The 17678-nt window shown below is 55.8% G+C and overlaps 5 protein-coding genes across 5 annotated transcripts; all 5 read right to left on the minus strand.

The window, feature by feature from the left end:
* Nucleotides 1-237: 237 nt before the first annotated feature.
* On the minus strand, nt 238-1176 carry INS49_009379 (uncharacterized protein; the record flags this gene model as incomplete). Its single annotated transcript, XM_043170110.1, has 1 exon — nt 238-1176. One exon carries the CDS (start codon nt 1174-1176, stop codon nt 238-240), a length of 939 nt encoding a protein of 312 aa, XP_043024675.1.
* A 604-nt stretch (nt 1177-1780) lies between these two features.
* Nucleotides 1781-3134, minus strand: INS49_009380 (uncharacterized protein; the record flags this gene model as incomplete). Its single annotated transcript, XM_043170111.1, has 4 exons — nt 1781-1812; nt 2158-2394; nt 2448-2824; nt 2899-3134. The coding sequence occupies 4 exons, from the start codon at nt 3132-3134 to the stop codon at nt 1781-1783; spliced, it is 882 nt and encodes a 293-aa protein (XP_043024676.1).
* A 136-nt stretch (nt 3135-3270) lies between these two features.
* On the minus strand, nt 3271-6029 carry INS49_009381 (uncharacterized protein; the record flags this gene model as incomplete). The annotated part of the gene is made up of 4 exons (XM_043170112.1): nt 3271-3442; nt 3510-4347; nt 4910-5785; nt 5876-6029. 4 exons carry the CDS (start codon nt 6027-6029, stop codon nt 3271-3273), a joined length of 2040 nt encoding a protein of 679 aa, XP_043024677.1.
* A 1782-nt stretch (nt 6030-7811) lies between these two features.
* INS49_009382 (uncharacterized protein) lies at nt 7812-8844 on the minus strand (the record flags this gene model as incomplete). The annotated part of the gene is made up of 2 exons (XM_043170113.1): nt 7812-8264; nt 8305-8844. The coding sequence occupies 2 exons, from the start codon at nt 8842-8844 to the stop codon at nt 7812-7814; spliced, it is 993 nt and encodes a 330-aa protein (XP_043024678.1).
* A 3383-nt stretch (nt 8845-12227) lies between these two features.
* INS49_009383 (uncharacterized protein) lies at nt 12228-15297 on the minus strand (the record flags this gene model as incomplete). Its single annotated transcript, XM_043170114.1, has 3 exons — nt 12228-12394; nt 12525-12584; nt 15216-15297. 3 exons carry the CDS (start codon nt 15295-15297, stop codon nt 12228-12230), a joined length of 309 nt encoding a protein of 102 aa, XP_043024679.1.
* Nucleotides 15298-17678: the final 2381 nt, after the last annotated feature.

Consider the following 17678-nt stretch of genomic DNA (forward strand, 5'->3'; position numbering starts at 1 on the left):
CATCACAAGTGTCTATTTCAATTATTCCACATAACATTTATTCAAATTTCTATAGCCTGTTCACCCGTGCGAAAATACAGTCCACGTATTATCTATGTAGAAGTCAGAAAGGAAATGAATTGGTATTTCAAGTGAAAGTAAGTGGTCACAAATGAATGACCCATCACTTGGAGGCAGCCAAAACTATGGCCAGCTCCGCAAGTCCCATAAGAAGACAAACGACGGCACCGCACCAAATTAATCAGCAGTAGTCTGATTACGTGCCACCACCGGCCGTGAGAACTCCTCGCCTGCGACTTGGCTGGGATGCCAAGTACTGCCCCTAGGCATGCCAGGGCGCACAGGGACAGGCACACGCTTCAGAAGCTCATGCTGCATGGCGACGAAGTCGTGGTCCGGCGGCGTCACGCTCGGGCTGTCCACGTCAACCTCGAAGAATCGCGGGGCTCTGGGGCCGGCGGAGGCTTTGGGAGTAATAAGCCACTCTGGGAACGGCTCGTCGGGCGGAGTCCGGGCGGCGGCCGCGGCGGCTGAGAGAGCCGCCATGTCGGGGACACCATCCGCGGCGGCTGGGGCACCTTCGACGCCGCGGTCCTCACTTTTGTCCTCCCTGTCGTCGTCCAGCGCCTGCGCCTTCCACCGGAGCACGCGCGGGGCGAGGCTCGTAAGGGCCCGGAAAGAGATCAAGGCCGGCCGGACCGGAGCGGGCTCTGGAATGGGGTCCGTAAAGGGGTCCTCGCTCTCGGCGGGGATATTGAACATATTAGGGTCTGGCAGATCCAGCCCGCGCTGGGTTCCAGGCTCGGGGTTCAGGCCACGGGACAAACTGCCCAGAAGGGGCATATGGGCGGGCTCTGGGCCCGCGACGGAGTCCTGAGATCGGTTCTTCCAGGGGTTGGCAAAGAGGTCGTACCGGAACTCATCCGGGTGTGGCATTCCTGGGTCCTGCTCATGCTCATGTTCAAGATCGCGATCACGCTGGAGCTCGCGCTCTGGGTCGCCAAGTTCAAGGTCACGCATGTGAAGGTCACGCATGGCATTGCCCTTCTTGGGTAAGGCGAACCAAGTCTTTTTCGGGGGGCCCAAAATTGCAGCAAATGCCAGCATGACACAGAGGATGAAAAAGAACCCGGCAACGGACAAGCTACGGAACAAGCCCGTGTCTGCTTCCTTCATGGCTCGTCTGTCAAGATTACTTTGCTCGACGACTATTTTTGAGGAAATTCCGAATGATACCTGATCGTTCTTCTTGTCGAAACAGTTGGCAAGGGAACTCGTGAGAACGGAATAATGAGATATCAGGAGCTTGCGGTTGGGAGCGGTGTCGTCGTCAGCGATTGCCAAAATCGTAAGAGAGGAGAGGGGAGCCGTGGACTGCAGTTCCTGGGCGAGACGCGGCAGGGCAATATGTATTCCGAGTCGCAGGTGGGTTATTCGAGCGATAAAAGAAAGCCATTGTTGCCCCATTGATAATCTGTGATGCACACATAAAGAGGCGAGTCCAAGCACAAAGGTGCCTCACCAAAGGCAACCCTTGATTGTTCCGGATCTTTCGCTCGTGAACAGGCAATAACAAGACAGAGACCATCGAGAAAAGAGGTCATTGTTTCTTTAGGCAAGACTTGTCCGTGTCGAGCCCGAGGGCAGCCAATGACTGTTGATGCGTGCATGCATGCGCGCTTGTTTTTTTTGGGGTGGTGGGAGAGGATGTCGACACCTACCTTCTGTCAACCACAGGGCTTCCCAAATCCCCTACTCATAATGGGATTAATCTGGAAAATTAAGGTCCTCTCTCGCTCTCATAGCAGGTGTCTGTGCAATGTGGTATTGTTGTTTCGGCTCGGTCTTCAGCACAACCCCTAGCAATTGTCCTAGTCAAATCAGCATGACCAAACATTACGCCGGCCTCACTCCAGCCAACACTAAAAATCTCGTCACGAATGAAACCCATCCGTTTGCATGAGGGCGATATTGCAATACCATGACACAGAGAGCAAAAGACACCACCAAGTCGACCAAGACAAACACTTGTATTACACTACGGCTGAGGTATCAATGATCTCGCTGGATGTTGAAATTAAAAAGAAGCCTAAAGCACAAAACAGGAAAGACAGGAAAAGACTCCCCAACCCGTGGAAACCGAACCCATGCGCAAACAACTACTTGAAAGTGGGGGGTCTACTACGTCGTAGAACTCGGATTCGTAGAGGAACTCGGACGTGCCATAGAACCCTGCTGCGACGACGAACTCGGACGCGTCGTAGAACCCTGCTGCGACGACGAACCCTGCCGTGAAGAGGAACCCTGCTGTGAAGAGGAACCCTGCTGTGAAGAGGGACCCTGCTGTGAAGAGGGACCCTGCTGTGAAGAGGGACCCTGCTGTGAAGAGGGACCCTGCTGTGAAGAGGGACCTTGCTGTGAAGAGGGACCTTGCTGTGAAGAGGGACCTTGCTGCACCTCGGGACCCTCCTGCGCTGCGGCAGTCTGCTGTGCCGCGGTACCCTCCTGTGCTGCGGCGGTCTGCTGTGCCGCGGGACCCTGTTGCGTCACGGGACCCTGCTGCGTCGCGGTAGTCTGCTGCGCCGCGGTAGTCTGCTGCGCCGCGGAACGCCTTTTATCAGACAGCAACAGGGGCGTTGACGCGCGGTAGAAGCTGTCCATCTCGTCGCTGAGACGCTTCCACGCCTCCTTGGCTCGCTCCGCCAGCGTCTCCGGCGACGTCTCGGTCAGGTTCTCCGGTTGCACACGGTTGAGGCGATCCCGGTATCTGGGGTCTTGGTTGCTGGGGATGCCGTCGAGTCTGTTGATAGTGTCATCCCAATCCCTGGCATGGGTCCATCGATATCTTGAGTTGTCACGATCCAACCTCCACTGATACCAGCGGGTTGCCGCCCTGACGAGTTGTTGACGTGGTGAAACGACGTTGACGGTGCCTTGCTATAGCCTTCGCAGTCTACGCCTTGGTTCTTCATCTCTGCCACCCTGGTCTGTGACATCTTGTGCATTACCCTGCCTTGGGCCTTGCTGTCCAGTAGCTTCTTCTGGACCTTGTTGTCCACTAGCCTCTCCTGAGCCCTGCTGTCCATCAGGCTCTCGTCGGTCTGACTCTCGTCGGTCTGAATCTCCACTATCATTTGGCCTTCTCCGGCGGCGCCCAAACTTCTTCACGGACTTTGCAACACGTTTGTGCCACCGACGAGGATCAGATAGCCCCAAACCTCCCCTGAGGTGGACGTCTGTCCCATGAAGATCAGCAAGCCCGCGAGACCTCTAGTCGACCTTGGCATTTGCGAGCGTCCTCGCCATGGGGCTGTTGATGTTGTTGACCTGCGTCATCGAGAGCTTCTTGTACTTGGACTGTTTCCGGAGCTTCTTGCGGGCGACCATGACTGGGACGGAGCTCTTGGTCACTAGGTAGTTAGAAAATGAGCCAAGAATAACGCTGTGCACGATTTGTTAGTTAGGTTTCGATGGAATGTCAAGTGTGGGATGAGATGTCTGTGACTTACCCCTTCAGTGCGCTCTGTCCCCGACTGCCCAAGACAACAAGAGTCGGGTTGACGACGTCGATGATTTCCAGGATCTGGTGCTTCGGGTTCTTGCAGTGCAAGACCTCTACGATGACGCGGACCTGCAGCTTTGTCTTGCGGAGAAGCTTCTCCACCCTGTCTGTGATGTCCTGAACGGCCCTGTGCCGTTCTTCCTCGGGTTTCGACTTGATTGGCGTTGCCAAAGACTCCGAGGTCTGGTCAGCTTTGTGCAGGTCTAAGGCGCTTCCACCAGGCGTGACAGGGGCTTTGCTATCGGCGACAACGTTCAGTGCAGCACCTTGGTCTTTGATGGACTTTGCATCATCAGCTGGAGCAATCCCGGCCTCCTCGTCGACGCAGTAGAGGCAAATCATGGTGTCGCCATCTCGGAGGACTGTGCCAACGGCCCACTCGAGGGCATGCGTCGACTCATCACTGAGGTCAGAAGCAACAATATACTTGCGCAGGGTTCTCTGCTCCTCCTTGGCTTCCTGAGCGACCTTCCGCCAGTCACCGCGATAGATGATGCGCAGGGCCCGAGCAGCATTCGGCGTGTCTTTGATGGGTGTCTGGAAAAGTGAAAGCTTTTGTGCGCGCCTGATGTCTGTGAGATCAGCCTCCGTGTCCGAGTCCATGGGCGTCCTGGCACCTGAGGGCGGGCCATCATCGAAGCTGGTTGCAGGGTGTATCGAGGACGCCTTTGAGTGCTTTGTCTTCTCGCTCTGGCCAGCAGGGCCTGTGACGGTGATTTGGGGCTCGTCGAAGAGTGAACGGTACTGGTACTTGACGTGAGGGTTCTTCTTCGCTACCTCGATGCCTGTGTGGTGCTTTGTTAGAACGAACACTGAAACCACTACAAAAGGGCATTTTGATGAAGAAATATTGTGGGCTGAAAACTATTATGTCCGGCTTGTTTCGTTGCACCACTTGGTACACGAACTTGGCAACGGGGTGAAGGCAGCTGATGCTCTAGGGACCACATCCGGTCTCGAGCACATCTTCCTGCACCTACCCGGAATCTTGCGATCGTTTGCAGGGGGCGTATGAACTGTTGTCAATTCCTTTGCTTGGGGGTTGAGCAAGAAGGAATGACAACTCCTGGCTGCCGAAGGCATGAAAAGGTTTCGTTCAAATGTGGGAGCCATTGGTTTGGATACCCAAGCGCTAGAACCAATACTGGGTGCTGCTCTGAGACGAAGCAAAACCAGAAATGAAGGCACTGCTGTCAAATGCAATGAAATGGATGTGGTGTGGTAATCTCAACTGCAATGAATGGGTGGGTGTAGATGTTCCTTGTGTACGAGAAAGAATAGAATGGTGATGTTTTGTTTTGTTTTGGTCCAAAAAAGGAGGGGTGCAAGGGGAATGTGTATCCTTACGTTCTTCCTCAGCAGCTGCCAACAAGCTTAGGGCCGTCCTGTCCTTGTCCGCCTTCGATCCTGCCTTGTCGGAGTCGGGCGACAGGGCGTCGAAGCTTCTAGCTGCCTTGCGGCCACGCTCTCCTTCCTCGGCGTTCGAATCATCCTGGTCGTCGCTGCTATCGTCGTACTGGTCATCACCGTCGGGAATGAGGTAGTCTTTAGCCAGCCTGCCGCCGTCGGGGTTGTCGTCAACTTTCTTCTTGCGCCCAATCTCCGCAAGGGACCCGCCAGACCGGAGCAGGTTTGCGTCTGACAGCCTCCGGTACGCGTTGCTCATGTCCACGCCATATGTCTCTTCCACGAAGGCCCTTCCTGCCGGACTGAGGTGCCTGCCTGACAGCAGGTTGGCGGCAGGCGAGCTCGACCGTATGCCGAGGCGGGAGTGAGGAGACCGCGACTTGCTCCCAATCCGCATTCCAGGCCCTGCGATGGAGTGGCGACCCCTGGTGTCGCCAGGGAGCGGTATCCTGCTGACGTCGCTGCCGCGTACAATATGGGACATGGCGGAAGGTGGCTGGGCCGTCTTCTTGTTGCCTTGAGACACCCGCTTCGGCATGGCAGCATGGCCGGTATTGCTCGTGATGATGTCGGAGAACTGGTACTCGGAGGTGAGGTCGCGGTTGCCGTCTGATCGTGGGCCAAAGCCTACGGGTCTTGAGGCAACATCGGACATGTGCCTGGGGTGGGAGGAGTTGGCGGCGCGGGCAAGCTGGTTGGACGCCAGAACGGGAGAGGATGGGGTGCTGAAGACCTGCTTGCCCGACGAGGCAGATGCTGGAGGGCTGTCCATGTCGAGCATACTCCTGACAGGAGCCGCGGGAGGACCGTCTACGTCTAGCATACTTTTCATTGGACCTCCGCGGCGAACGACACTGTTAACGTTTTTGGACCAAGTACTGCCTCGCGGGAATGGGGCTTATTCACCTATATCTAGCATGCTCCTGACGGGCGATCGAGGTGTGAAAGGGGAGGAAGAGCGAACCCCGCTGAGAGCGCTGGGTGGTCGTGGGCGGTTCCTAGCCGCAATAAGGGCCTCGACCTCGCGCCTCTCCTCCTCCAGGGCCGCCTCCATAGACATTACTTTGTGTGGATGAGACATGCTGGGTGAGGGGCCCAGTGCTTCGATCCGATGGTGATCGTGTGGAACAGGAAATCGAGTGTGGACGGGCTCGGCGTGGGAGGACGACGGGGGACGAGTTGGAGGTGGCAGGAGAAGACGCCGCCGAAGTCGCCCAACGGCAGGTGGATGCCAAGATTTATGTCGTCGCGCAAGAGGCTGGTGGTGAAGCTCGACCGAGACGTGTGGTATTGTAACTCAAGAGGCCAAGGTATCGCAGGTTCGAGCCTAGCGTGGGATGATTTGTGGTGGGTGTGGTTGTGTGCAGGATTCGAGGTTAGGGAGAAGATCCCACAGCATCGTGTGTCAACAGAGGGGGGGAAAGAGGCGGGACGATGCAACGGGTCGAGTGGTGTTCCTTCAGGTCATGGCTGCGCAGAGGGTGGCCCGGTCGGCTGCCAAGAGAAGTGGTCGCCAAGTCTGGGTGCTGCCAGCGCTGAGAAGTGTGTACGCAGCAAGCAGACGGAGACGGTGTGGGCTGGGTGAGAGGTCTGACCTGGTGCCAAGTCTTTGGCGCAGTCGACGATCGACGGAAAGGAGGGGAAGCTCCTTGTGGTGTTTCTGCTGCGCCTGCTGTGGGCCGCGCGTGGGCTGAGATGATGTAAATTGCCGCCGTTCTGCTCTGTCTGCCGACGGTGGATTATATTGTTGCCTCTTCACTAGGGTCGTCTTCACGAGAGGAGAACGAATAGTACGGGTGGGCAGAGGTGTTCTATGATGCCGGCTGCTGTCTTCTACTATGTTGTTTGTCGTATATTGGCTTCATTCATTAGGCTTTTTAGCCCGGGCCGCTAGGCTGCAGCAATGATCAGTGCTCAACATGTGGCACTTCACCCTGCCAGTTTTGGAGTCCATGCGGTTTCTACAGTTTTTACCCATACTCCGCTTGGGCAGCCGTGGGAAATGAACAAGCTCAGGCCAGGACAGACCCAATATTTTTATTGACGGGTCTTTCGAAGCAGTAACCCATAGTGTATCCAGCCTCTTTCCTTGCTGCCTCGCTTCAATGTTCAGTCGATGCTCAATGTCCTATCCGCCCTGACGTATCACGAGCCAGGAACCTAAACCAAGCCCCCAGGAACCCCAAAGGGGCAGGCAGATGGGGTACTGCATCTCAGCCTCCCTCCGTCTTTCGAGTCTTCTGGGCCTTGAGCGGCGCCCCACAACGCTCGTAGGGACCCCGCCATGTTCAAGCTTGGTCTTGCGGCCGATCCCCGACATTTCTCATCCCTGCTCGTGCACTGGAAAAAGGGTCCAAGAGTGCGGCGACCTGACGACCCGTCGGCCAAGCATGCATGTCATGACACATACAAACCGGAACAGCACATGCACGTCGACCTCATAACAGCCAGAACATTTGTCCAGGCATTGATTACAACAATAAGATCAGCTGAGGCATCATGTTAGCCATGATTCAGAGCCTCCTCTGGTCGGGACCAGAGCAACCTGTGCCTCGAGCCAAGACCACAGTAGTTACTGTACGGCTAGTTCAGTGGACGGACGTCCCCATCCATACTGCCAATGCATTTCAGTCCGCTAGATAGGTAGTGGACGAGGTAATTCTACGGTCATATCTACAGCCAGCCACCAGCCAGCCAGCCTGTCACGCCACCTTCACCACGACACGCGACCCAGTTGCTCGATTCGGCACGTCCACATCACGCGTAGAACAGGTAGCCAGTAGACAAGTCCTGGGGCAGGCCAGTGCACGCATCATGCACTCCGTGAAAGTTCATATCGCGTCTAGCCGATCCTCCTCTTCATGAGGGCCGGCGAGCTCAGGTTCGCCCGGACGCTCGTGCCCGTCTTGTGCAGCTGGTTCCGCTTGTCCCACACCGAGCTCCTGCCCTCGACCACCGCCACAATCTCCTCGCCGATCCGGTGCGCCAGCATCTTCTTGCCGGACCCCATCGACGTCTTCTTCTCCACCGTGTCCATGATCCACATGAACGCCGTCCGCCGCCGCGCCCGCCTCGAGACCGGCACCGGCACCTCCAGCGCCTTGCCACCACCCGCCAGGCCCGTGAACCCGCGGATCCGGATCAGAGGCGCCACAGAGTCCACCGCCAGCATAAGGTAGAGGTTCGGGTTCAGGGGCAGGTGTTCGGCCGGCGGGGAGCCGGGCAGTAACGGCCGCTGCGGGTTGATCCGGGGCGCTGGCGATGTTCGGAGGTAGTTGAGGATCATGGCCATGTCCTGTGGCACTTGTTAGCTTCTCTGAGACTCCCCTCTGGACCTGTTCTTGAATCCGTCGTCGTAGCTCCTCCTCGTGACAGGACCCAGAAGGTGTGGACCACTGACCCTCTGTGCCTTGCTCAGCTTGCCATCGCGCATCATCAGCTTCGTGAGCTGTATTATACCCTCCTCGTAACGGTGCTTCATGTGGAAATTTCGTCTCGTGAAGCTTGCCCTGCGGTATCTCCGGCTCCCCGAACTTGAGCCCGCTGAGGCGCTTGTCGAAGGGGTTCAGGCCGAGCGCCGTGAGCTCCAGCTGCGACAGGGCCTCCTCCGTGGGCGTCGGCTCCCGCATCTGCACATCCTCCTCCCTGATCGTGCCCGAAGATAACGGTGCGGAGAGGTCGTCTGGACGGCCGGAGGCCGCTGCTCCGGTGGCACCGGGTATGTTGGGGATGCCGGTCGAACGCGGCGTGGTTGGGTCAGTGGAGAACTGTCGTGCAATGGCTGCGATTGCAGGGCGCTGCGATTGACATGCCGGCCGTTTTGATCTGAAGGCGATGGAGCGGCATGCACCCCATAGATTGGAGGTCGGAGGCATTGTGAGGTGTGTTGGGGAGCTGCTGGACCCGATCGCAGACCGTGGGGAGCAGACGGCAGTGATGCGCGGTCGAAGCCATCGCGAAAAATCGATGGTGTTCCCGGCAGGCATCGCACGGCTTACATAAGTGACTCCCACGCCCCTGTTCCTCCCAGGGTGATCCTCTCTTGCTTCCGGAGCTCATCCCGAGCTCCTCTCTAGAGCGTCTTCCACTTGGAAACTACCCGTCCGCTTCTTGCGGATCTATCCCTGCTTCTTTTCTTATTTCTGCCCATGCTTCATTCTCCCGCCTTGAAACCTCCCACTTCCGCATTCTACGACTCACCGTCTTGTTTCTGAAAGTGGGACTCCAGATCAGACGCCGTTGTCTCACCCTGGAACATCACAACCAGCAATGACCAGCTTCAAATGACCACGGCCGGACAAGAATTTCCCCAATATTTCCGCGTGCCCAGCAATCGGGCGTCGACGATCTTACTCTTAACTGACATCGACCTCACCATCGCCCGGACATTGTATTCCGCGCCGCTCGACGCGACCACATGTATGTCCGACCCGGTTCACCGGTCAGCACCAACACCGAGCGAGGGCTGGGTCTCGTTGCGACTCCATTTGCATCGGGCAGCTTCAATGGAACCCAATTGAACGCCTATCAGCGGGCGTTCCACTTGACCGAGGCGACGCATCGATTATTAGGTCTCAACGCGAGACCATACTCGAAGCCGGTCACTGGCACCCATCTATTCTGGACGCTCAGCTCCACAGCTCATGTCATGGTGTAAACTGATGACATGATGTCTCGCTCGGCTAAATTGCCCCCGTCTCCCCGTCCACGTGGTGGTTGGCATGCAACAGACTGCAGCGCAGTCAGCACTCAAGCCCGACATTGGCATGCGCGACATTACATCCGCGGCCCTCGACCACTCCTCCCTGGTCGGTGCCCCAGCGGATCGCCATCGCTTGTGATCACAGGATCCGATATGGGGAAAGCAGGGAGGGAGGCTTAAAATCCGAGGCTTTATGCTGCTGTTGCTTTTTTTCCTTTGTGTCCAATCCCGGATCGACCCGCGAGCGACCCCGGTGGGCCTCGCCAGCGATGTCCCAATGCAGGGTTGACAGCACCGCCTAGCGGTCAGCCTGGTACCCGATAGACAGGCCAACAGCGCCAACCTGCGCTTCCAATATGCCTGAGGGTGTACAATGACCCATGGCTGAGACAAGGGTCGGCTCCCCTTCCCACGAGCATGTCCTGCAGGTGTCAGGGTGTCATTGGACTTCAACTTCCTGACTTCCCCAAAGCAACCCAGCCCTGCTAGCAAGTGCTAGCCGCAGAAACTGCTGCATGCCAATCTGCAGTAGGAGCCAGGTGGCTGCAGGTCGTTGGGAGGGAAAACGAACCCGTTTTATTTTGGTCAACGTTATAGCAGGGGTTGCTGGCCTCGGAGTCGAGGGCCGGATCAGACTACTTGTGGTCTGCGTCCCACGATCAGAAGGAAGCGGAGCGAAGCGGAGCGAAGCGGAGCGAAGCGAAGCAAAATCCTGCCACAGCATGGCGGACCCAACCGCAAATGTCCTGCATGTCCGAGGAGGTCGAGCTACACCGGCACACCGGCTCTCAACGCTATCGACGTTGAGAGACCCTTGTTCGCAGATCTTGGCCTAGACGGCTACGCCCGATTCTCACTCAACCATAACTGATGTGTCACCTCCCCAGGGACACATTGTGAGCATTGTTCACATCTGCTTTTTCCTATTATCCCACAGATACAACGCCCCACGTCGCATGTCACAAAGCTTTCTGACAAAAGACATGTAATATCTGATTGGCATTATTATGAGACTGCTCTCATCTGATCTTATCTCGAGATGCCGGTGCCAAGATCAAGTACAGTGATGGAGGAAGAGGGAGTGGGGGAAAAAAAAACCATTTGCCCATGGACTCCGCCATATGAAGAACATCCCTCGCGCCATTTTCGGTCTTTCGCAATCTGACTTGCTTTTCCTGATCTCACCCAGATACTGTTTCCTGCCTTCCTCCCTTCTGTCAAAAGACAGATATGACGAAGGGGAAGTGCTGTTCCCATGGCGCAAAAGTTGATGTCGTAGAACAATTTCGACTACCCAAGCCCTGCACAGGTCCAAACACACACACAGACACACAGACACCCTGCCACCCTCCCACCGGGAGTTTTAGATCTGCATCCGCCTAGACCCAGCCCAGAGGGGGGGAAGAAGCAAACAGGTGCATCCTCGCCCCCATCATTTTTCTCAATCTCGCTTGTTCCCGCATGTCTTGCCCTCTGGCCGGATTCCCCATCCGGATGGATCGCCATGATCTGAAGGGAGAAAAGAAACGCGGACAACCAGAAAGAAAAACCAAGAATCAAACGGGGGTGCATGATGTGCTGTCAAGAATACATGCGCGTGGCGTCATCGGACATTTCCATTGTGAGGTGCCGGCAGATTCCTATTCTGTCTGAATGCTTGACCCTGACCGCCTGTGTGACCCCAACAGGCGGCATTCGACTAGGCGCCCCCCTAAGAAAACGACGGGTAAAGAGCGTGAGTGAAGAACAAGGAGAGAAAGAGAGAAAGAAAAAAAAAAAGAGAAGAAAAAAGAAAGTCAGTGGTGAGAATACAACGCCAAAGGACCCAAAGTGCCCTGCTCTCCCTTGCCGTGTGGCGCCGTTTCGCTGTTTGTCTGCTGTTGCTGCCCGCTGTCTTCTTTTTTTCCATGGCGGTGGCGGACGGTATCAAGTATGGTACAAGTCGAGTCGCACGAAACCGAGCGGACCGGGGGGTAAAAAAGGTGGCAGTGGGAATAAATTGCGAGGCTGATGCGCGTTGGTGGTCCCCGTGAAGTAACCTGAAAAGAGGAGCGAAGAAGAGTGTGAAGAAGAAGTAAAAGAATGGTGTCTCCCCCCCCCCCCAAAAAAAAAAAAAAAAAAAAAAACAGTAGTACAGTGAAAGCCGGGCAGCACAGAAATGCAGTGCCCCCAGATTGCGCCGAGAGGTAGGTAGGAAGTAGACGGGTCTCTGCCTGTGACAGCTTCTCTCAAGAGTCGATAAGGCTGCGGCGGGCAGGCAGGCGGCAAGCTATGATGTCGAAGCCATGGTCGCGATGGAGATCAAACAGACAGACAGACAGAAGTGCCGTCCCACCGCCACGCGTCATGGATCCACGCCGTGCTGCGACAAGAGTGAGAGAGTGAGGCTGCGGCGCCGCAGAGCGAGAGGAAGATCTGCAACCCGTGGCTTGTCAGAGGTAGAGAGGGATTATCCTCTGTTGTTGCTGCTGCTGCGCCTCTGAACGACCGCCTCGCACACCCCCTCCACTCTGTGCATTTCCACTTCCACACACACACGGAGCCGAAGGAGGGATTTTACCACCTCCTCGACGCCGAAGGGGACGCCGCCATGGAGATGAAGCTGAGCGCGACCTCGGCCGCGTCCTCCTTGGCGTTGTTGAGGTTCTTGCCATCGTACCAGAACCTGGCCTGGTGGATCGCGCCGTTGACGGTCACGCGGCTCGACCAGGCTGTGCGACCACCTATTTATTTTGATTCTTGGTCAGCATATTTGGACTTTTCCTCTTTCTTTTCCCCCCTTCGCACTTCCGTGGGGATGAGTGGCTGGGTGGTCGCCCCATGGAGGGGGCGTTGGCTTTCAGGCCGGCTTACCTCTTCTGTCTGAGACGATTTGGAATGAGGGCGAGGCGATCTGGTACTCGCGGCATGCATCTGTGAGGAAGTATTAGCAGATGGAGGGAGGCATTGCCGTGGGTGAGTGAGGGGTGAAGTGAGTGAGTCCTGGTAAGTAGACGTGAGGCTGTATGGGTTGATCGAACCTTCAAGCTTGCTTTGCCATGCGCAGCTCTCGCCAGCACTGCTTGTGCTGTGGGCCCCGGGAGCTGTGTCGTGAGGAAGACATGGTGTCGTATTGTGGATTGGGTGGTGTTGTGTGTTCTGTGTTGTGCTGTGCTGTGCTGTGAAGCGTTGCGTTGCGTTGCGCTGTGTGTGTGTGTGTTGTGTGTTGTGTGTTGTGTATTGTGGTGCTGTGTGGTGTTGTGTTTATTGCGGCAGAGATGAGATGGGAATGCAGTGTTGTGCAATGAATGGGATTACGCCGGAGGACAAGTGTGAGAAGAGGTTTTGAAATCGTGGGCTGAATCAACGCCAGAGGTCGCAAGCAAGGGAGGAGGGTGATGTGAAATCGGTGCAGTAGTGGTGGTCCGATAATGACTGAAGGGAGAGGGAGGCCACGATCCTCTTATACGCGGGACAGTCCTTGAGCAACAGGTAGGCTTACGGGCAGGTCAAAGCGATTGGGAGACAGGGTGCCGTGATGTGAGGTGGCAGAAAAGTGAGTGACGGTTGGGTGTTTAGGTGTTGTATTGCGCCGTCCTCACATAGATTCTCTGCGTCGACTTGTTTGCATCAGACGTTGCATGTAGACGGCAGGCCGGTCGGGAATTAAGTTGGTAGCCTCGGGCTGTTGCATCAATTGATCGTGGCAGTCCGTTGGATGGGGCCCGGTATTTGCTACGCGGACGACCTAGGCCTGAAAAAGACAAGAAAGTGCAAGAAAAGTCTCAGCACTTGGGGCGCATGTAAGGCCGTCTTTGCTTTTCCGCAACAGAAGCATATGTGGAAAGGCGGACGGACACGTACGATGAGACCTTGTCCCCAAGTACTGTGGTTGAATCATCACCAAAGCATCTCCACAACATGAAAGTCAGTGACAGCTTGTCACGAGGAGCCGAAGCGTAGAGTGGATGTACTAGAACCCATCAAAAGAGCAAGGCGGTACAAAAAGGTACTAGGAAGTAGAGGTGCAGCGCTGTGAGTTGTGTGTCTGATGGTGTGTGACGGTTGTCTTTGGAGAAGGAGAGTAGACCAGACCGGCCCGGATGAAATGGCAGATGTACCGAAAAGCAAGATGAGGCATACCGCATCATTTTCGACTGGGTATTCTGCTATCGTGGATCCATTCGAAGTTTTTGTTCTTGCTTCATCTGCGTCATGTAAAATGACGAGGGGGACTTGCGGTCTATTCAAGGAGATCCACGCCGTCATTAGGCTCCAGATCTCTGTCACACCTGAGATACGCCCGAACGTAGGCGGAGACAGGGCAGGCATACCAGGCAGGGTGGTTCGAAATGCCAGCATGCTGGGCATGCTGTGAGCAATCATGCAGCCAGGGAGGCTTCAAGCGGGTGTGGCACCTGCATGCGGCAGACAAGGGCCTGCATCCGTTGACAACCACCCCGGTGTAGAATATGGGGGGTCGGGCAGCCGTCATCCCACACCGGGCATCCCTCATCTGACTTGAGTGTGTGTCCCCGACTGCAGCTCTGACGCTGTTGCTCCCGCGACCTCTTTGGATTGCTTCTCATGTCGGTGTTTCTCGAATGTTTGCTCGCCCTGGCGATCCTATATGCAATGTCTGATCTCGGCCATACGCTCCAATGAGACCAACCGGACCCACGTCGTAGCGTCCCGGGGATCTGGGCCCAAGCGATGAGCGACAAACGACGACTTCACGCCTGGAGGCCCAAATCTGGCGTATTTGCAGGTCTCATGCCAGGCACGGCAGACCAATGTCACACTCCTTCGATTCCAGGTTGCTGTACCCGACTCACGCTCATTGGGTGCCTCTATTCTCTTGGAGGGGGGCTTGACACCTGAAGCATGCAGGTCATGTCCTGTTAAGCCGGCCCGCCTAGTTCGTGATGTGTTAAAAGGCATGCCGCTAGCAAGCCACATCCACCTGGCGAGGCTTATAACAGAGAACTGCCATTTTTTGGCCGCCGATGAGCTGGCTCGTCATGATCGAGATCAGACTGATATGGTACCAATGGGCACGGAGCGGTTGGATTCCTAACTCTATGCGAGTGTGAGGTTAGGTAGAATCGCCCCAAATCAGACCTACGGCCCAGGCTCGGAATTGTATCGGAAACCCTGGGTATACTGGCCGACTGCACGCATACCCTCTGATCACTCGACTGAAGCAAGGCCAGGAGAGTGCCAAGGAACAGCTGTTGACCTTGGTCAGTGTATTAGTGCTGTGAAATAGGGTAGTCATGACGACGCGTATGCAATGTATGCATGAGTGCCATGCGCCTTGCCTTGAAGAGCTACGAGCGACCTGCCCATATACTGCTGTACTCAGCCTGAAAGTCACAGATCTTGGTCATTCGGATGATCTCTTCCCTATTTGCTCGTGTCATCTGTTGATTTGTCTACATCCATGGTGGCAGTGGTGGTGGTGGCGTAACGAAGACTCGCATTTAGCTGGTCGGCAGGTTGAACGAGACGGGGATGCCCGCGGATGTAACATGGAGTAGTGCTCTATACTTGCGTTGGTCGTACAAGCCACTTGTTCCATCAGCCCTGTCCCGGACTCGTTTGGCGAAGCGCGGAGGCTGTTGGTGGTGATGGCAGACTGCGACATAGCCAAGAAGTGTGTGTGGGTGATCAATAGCCTTGGCCGCCCTTGAGTTATCGGACGGCGAGTTATTTTCCTTTTGCCCTCGAGAAAAAGGCAAGATTTGGCTCGAATGGCTGCTGTGGCTTATGGACGTCAAGACATGGAGTCAATTGAGACGCGGCTCTTCGAGCGCTCATTGCCATCTGCTGCGGGTGCCGAAGGAAAAGCAAAGACTGTATTACCTAGCATTGCGGGAGTGCCCCCAAGCTGCCACCCGTCAAGCAGCAGAGCAACATGCAACGCCCAATCGGTAGAGGCACATGCTTCATTACACCAATGATGATGTCCCGTTCGGGTATCCCGCCCGCAGGCCACCAGGCTGGTCGTGGAACAGCCGAGTGTCGATTTGGACTGGGAAGTCAGCCTTGCACAGCAGTCTTGTTGCTGACATATGTCGTGGCCGGCACCGACAGCATCTTCCCGAGTCCTAGAGTGTCGTATTGCTATTGTTGCGCCAGCCTGATAGTCTCGATGGCTGGAGTAGCCCGATGATTCCATGCCGTAGTCGGGTTGAACAAGGGCAAATGACAGCGGCCGGGTCAGAACCGAGACTTGGGTATTTCATGGAGAATAGGGCCAGGCACACACGAATAGGTATGTGCTATATTTTGGCGCAAGGCTGCAGACTTGGCCGCGAGCACGACTCCCCCCACCAAGAGGATTCAGGCCAAGGCATTGCGCACGGTGTGCCCGTGGGTTGAAGAGATGCCGTTGATGAATGACTGCCGAAGAGGCTGGGGCGGAAGCCGTGCAAATGCAAGCAGTTGGCCGGCAGACGGGCACCACCAAGAAGTCGGAGCCCTCTTCTCTTGGATCGTGTCGGGGCAATAGTGGCTTCCCTATGGCCGAGTGAGTGACTGCTAACGGTACGGCTATTCCTCTCGCGGGCAGCTGCAGTCGGGCAGGATGCTAGGCAACGCCGAAGGACCGGCTGGCTGGGCCGATTGCTCGGAAAGGCGCATTGGACGGGCGAGGATGACACGGTGGGATGGATTGATCTCTGTTCTGGTCAGATTTTGGTCCAGCGACGGACTGTTGTCTAGTAAGACTGCGGCAAATACAAAGTGGTCCGGTGAAGTCATGTCAGTGGCGTCGAGAGAGCCCAGAAGGACTTGGGCCAGACCGACGCTGGTGTGTTGAACGTGACACTGCAGGCAGAGCACATTTCACCAACACTCGGCTCGAAACGAAGAAGGTAGCAAGATGAGCACGGATTTCTCCTTTGCAGGTCCAACGCGCTTTTCAGGGCATTGTCAGCGGGACTAAGTTGATGGCTGGTGGGTGACAGAAAACGGGTGGTGGCCAAGGAAAGATCAAAACTTCCAAGCCTGGGCAAAGTGACGTGACGGCGACAGGTCTGCGGGGAGGCTAGATTGGTTCGTGCAGACCGTGTTTGGAAAGACCGGGGCTGTTTGAAGAACTGGTGGTGTTGCCGAGGGGTCGCCACCAAATGACGACCACCAAAGGCTCCTTCCTCCTCTGCTTCAGCCTGGCTTGAGGACAATTTGGGCTGCATGCCGCGGGATTCTTTGTCACTTGAACGATAATGTCATGTCCATGATCTTCAATGGCTCCCTTACGGCACCCTTACGGGAACTTCGGGTTGATCTATTGTCCCAAGTGTGATGCGTGACATTCGTATCTTGGGTGTGGCCATAAATCGGTGCAAAGGAAACGGCATGTAAATCTCTCGACGACCGTTTGAAACGTTGAGACCTAGGAACCTACTCTGCAGATGGCATTGGATCGAGACCATATGTTGGGCTGGTGCTGTAAGTTGCATTCGATATTTTTCGGTGAGCCAAATTTCGCAGCTTCAATAGAAGCTTCGACGCCATAGCAAGCCAGTGAGGACGTCTGGAGTTGTCGGCTTCCAAAATGCAGTCTGCCCCCTGTTCCATGCAGAGAGTCCTGCTCCATTGCCGATCTGATTTCGAGGGGCAAAGAGCACATATTTGATATTGGAGAGTTACATGTGAGTATCAAATATTCGTAACTTCGCTGTCGAAGTAGATATGTCCTTCTATCATGTGTACGATCGAGCAGAGGCAGGTGACTGGTCGCTTTCAGCTGTCAGAAGATTCCATAGCCTACTCGCGACAGAGTAAGCGGCTGAGCAGGGATCAGATCTCCGGTTACCCCAGATTCAGGGTCAGGGGTTCACGGAAGAGGGCCCCATTCCCCACCTTGGACCTCGGCTTCTTTGACTCGGATGACCTCCCGAGGTCGTCCTCCGCCTGCGAACTGCTTCCAAAGACGGCACCGCCTGCATCCCTCATAGACTAGAACATCTCGTTTCAGCGTCCTTACTCTTGATAGACTTCGATTTGCGATTATCATACTCT

This window comes from Diaporthe citri (assembly GCF_014595645.1).
Source record: "Diaporthe citri strain NFHF-8-4 chromosome Unknown scaffold_4, whole genome shotgun sequence".
NCBI classification, from domain to species: Eukaryota; Fungi; Ascomycota; class Sordariomycetes; order Diaporthales; family Diaporthaceae; genus Diaporthe; species Diaporthe citri.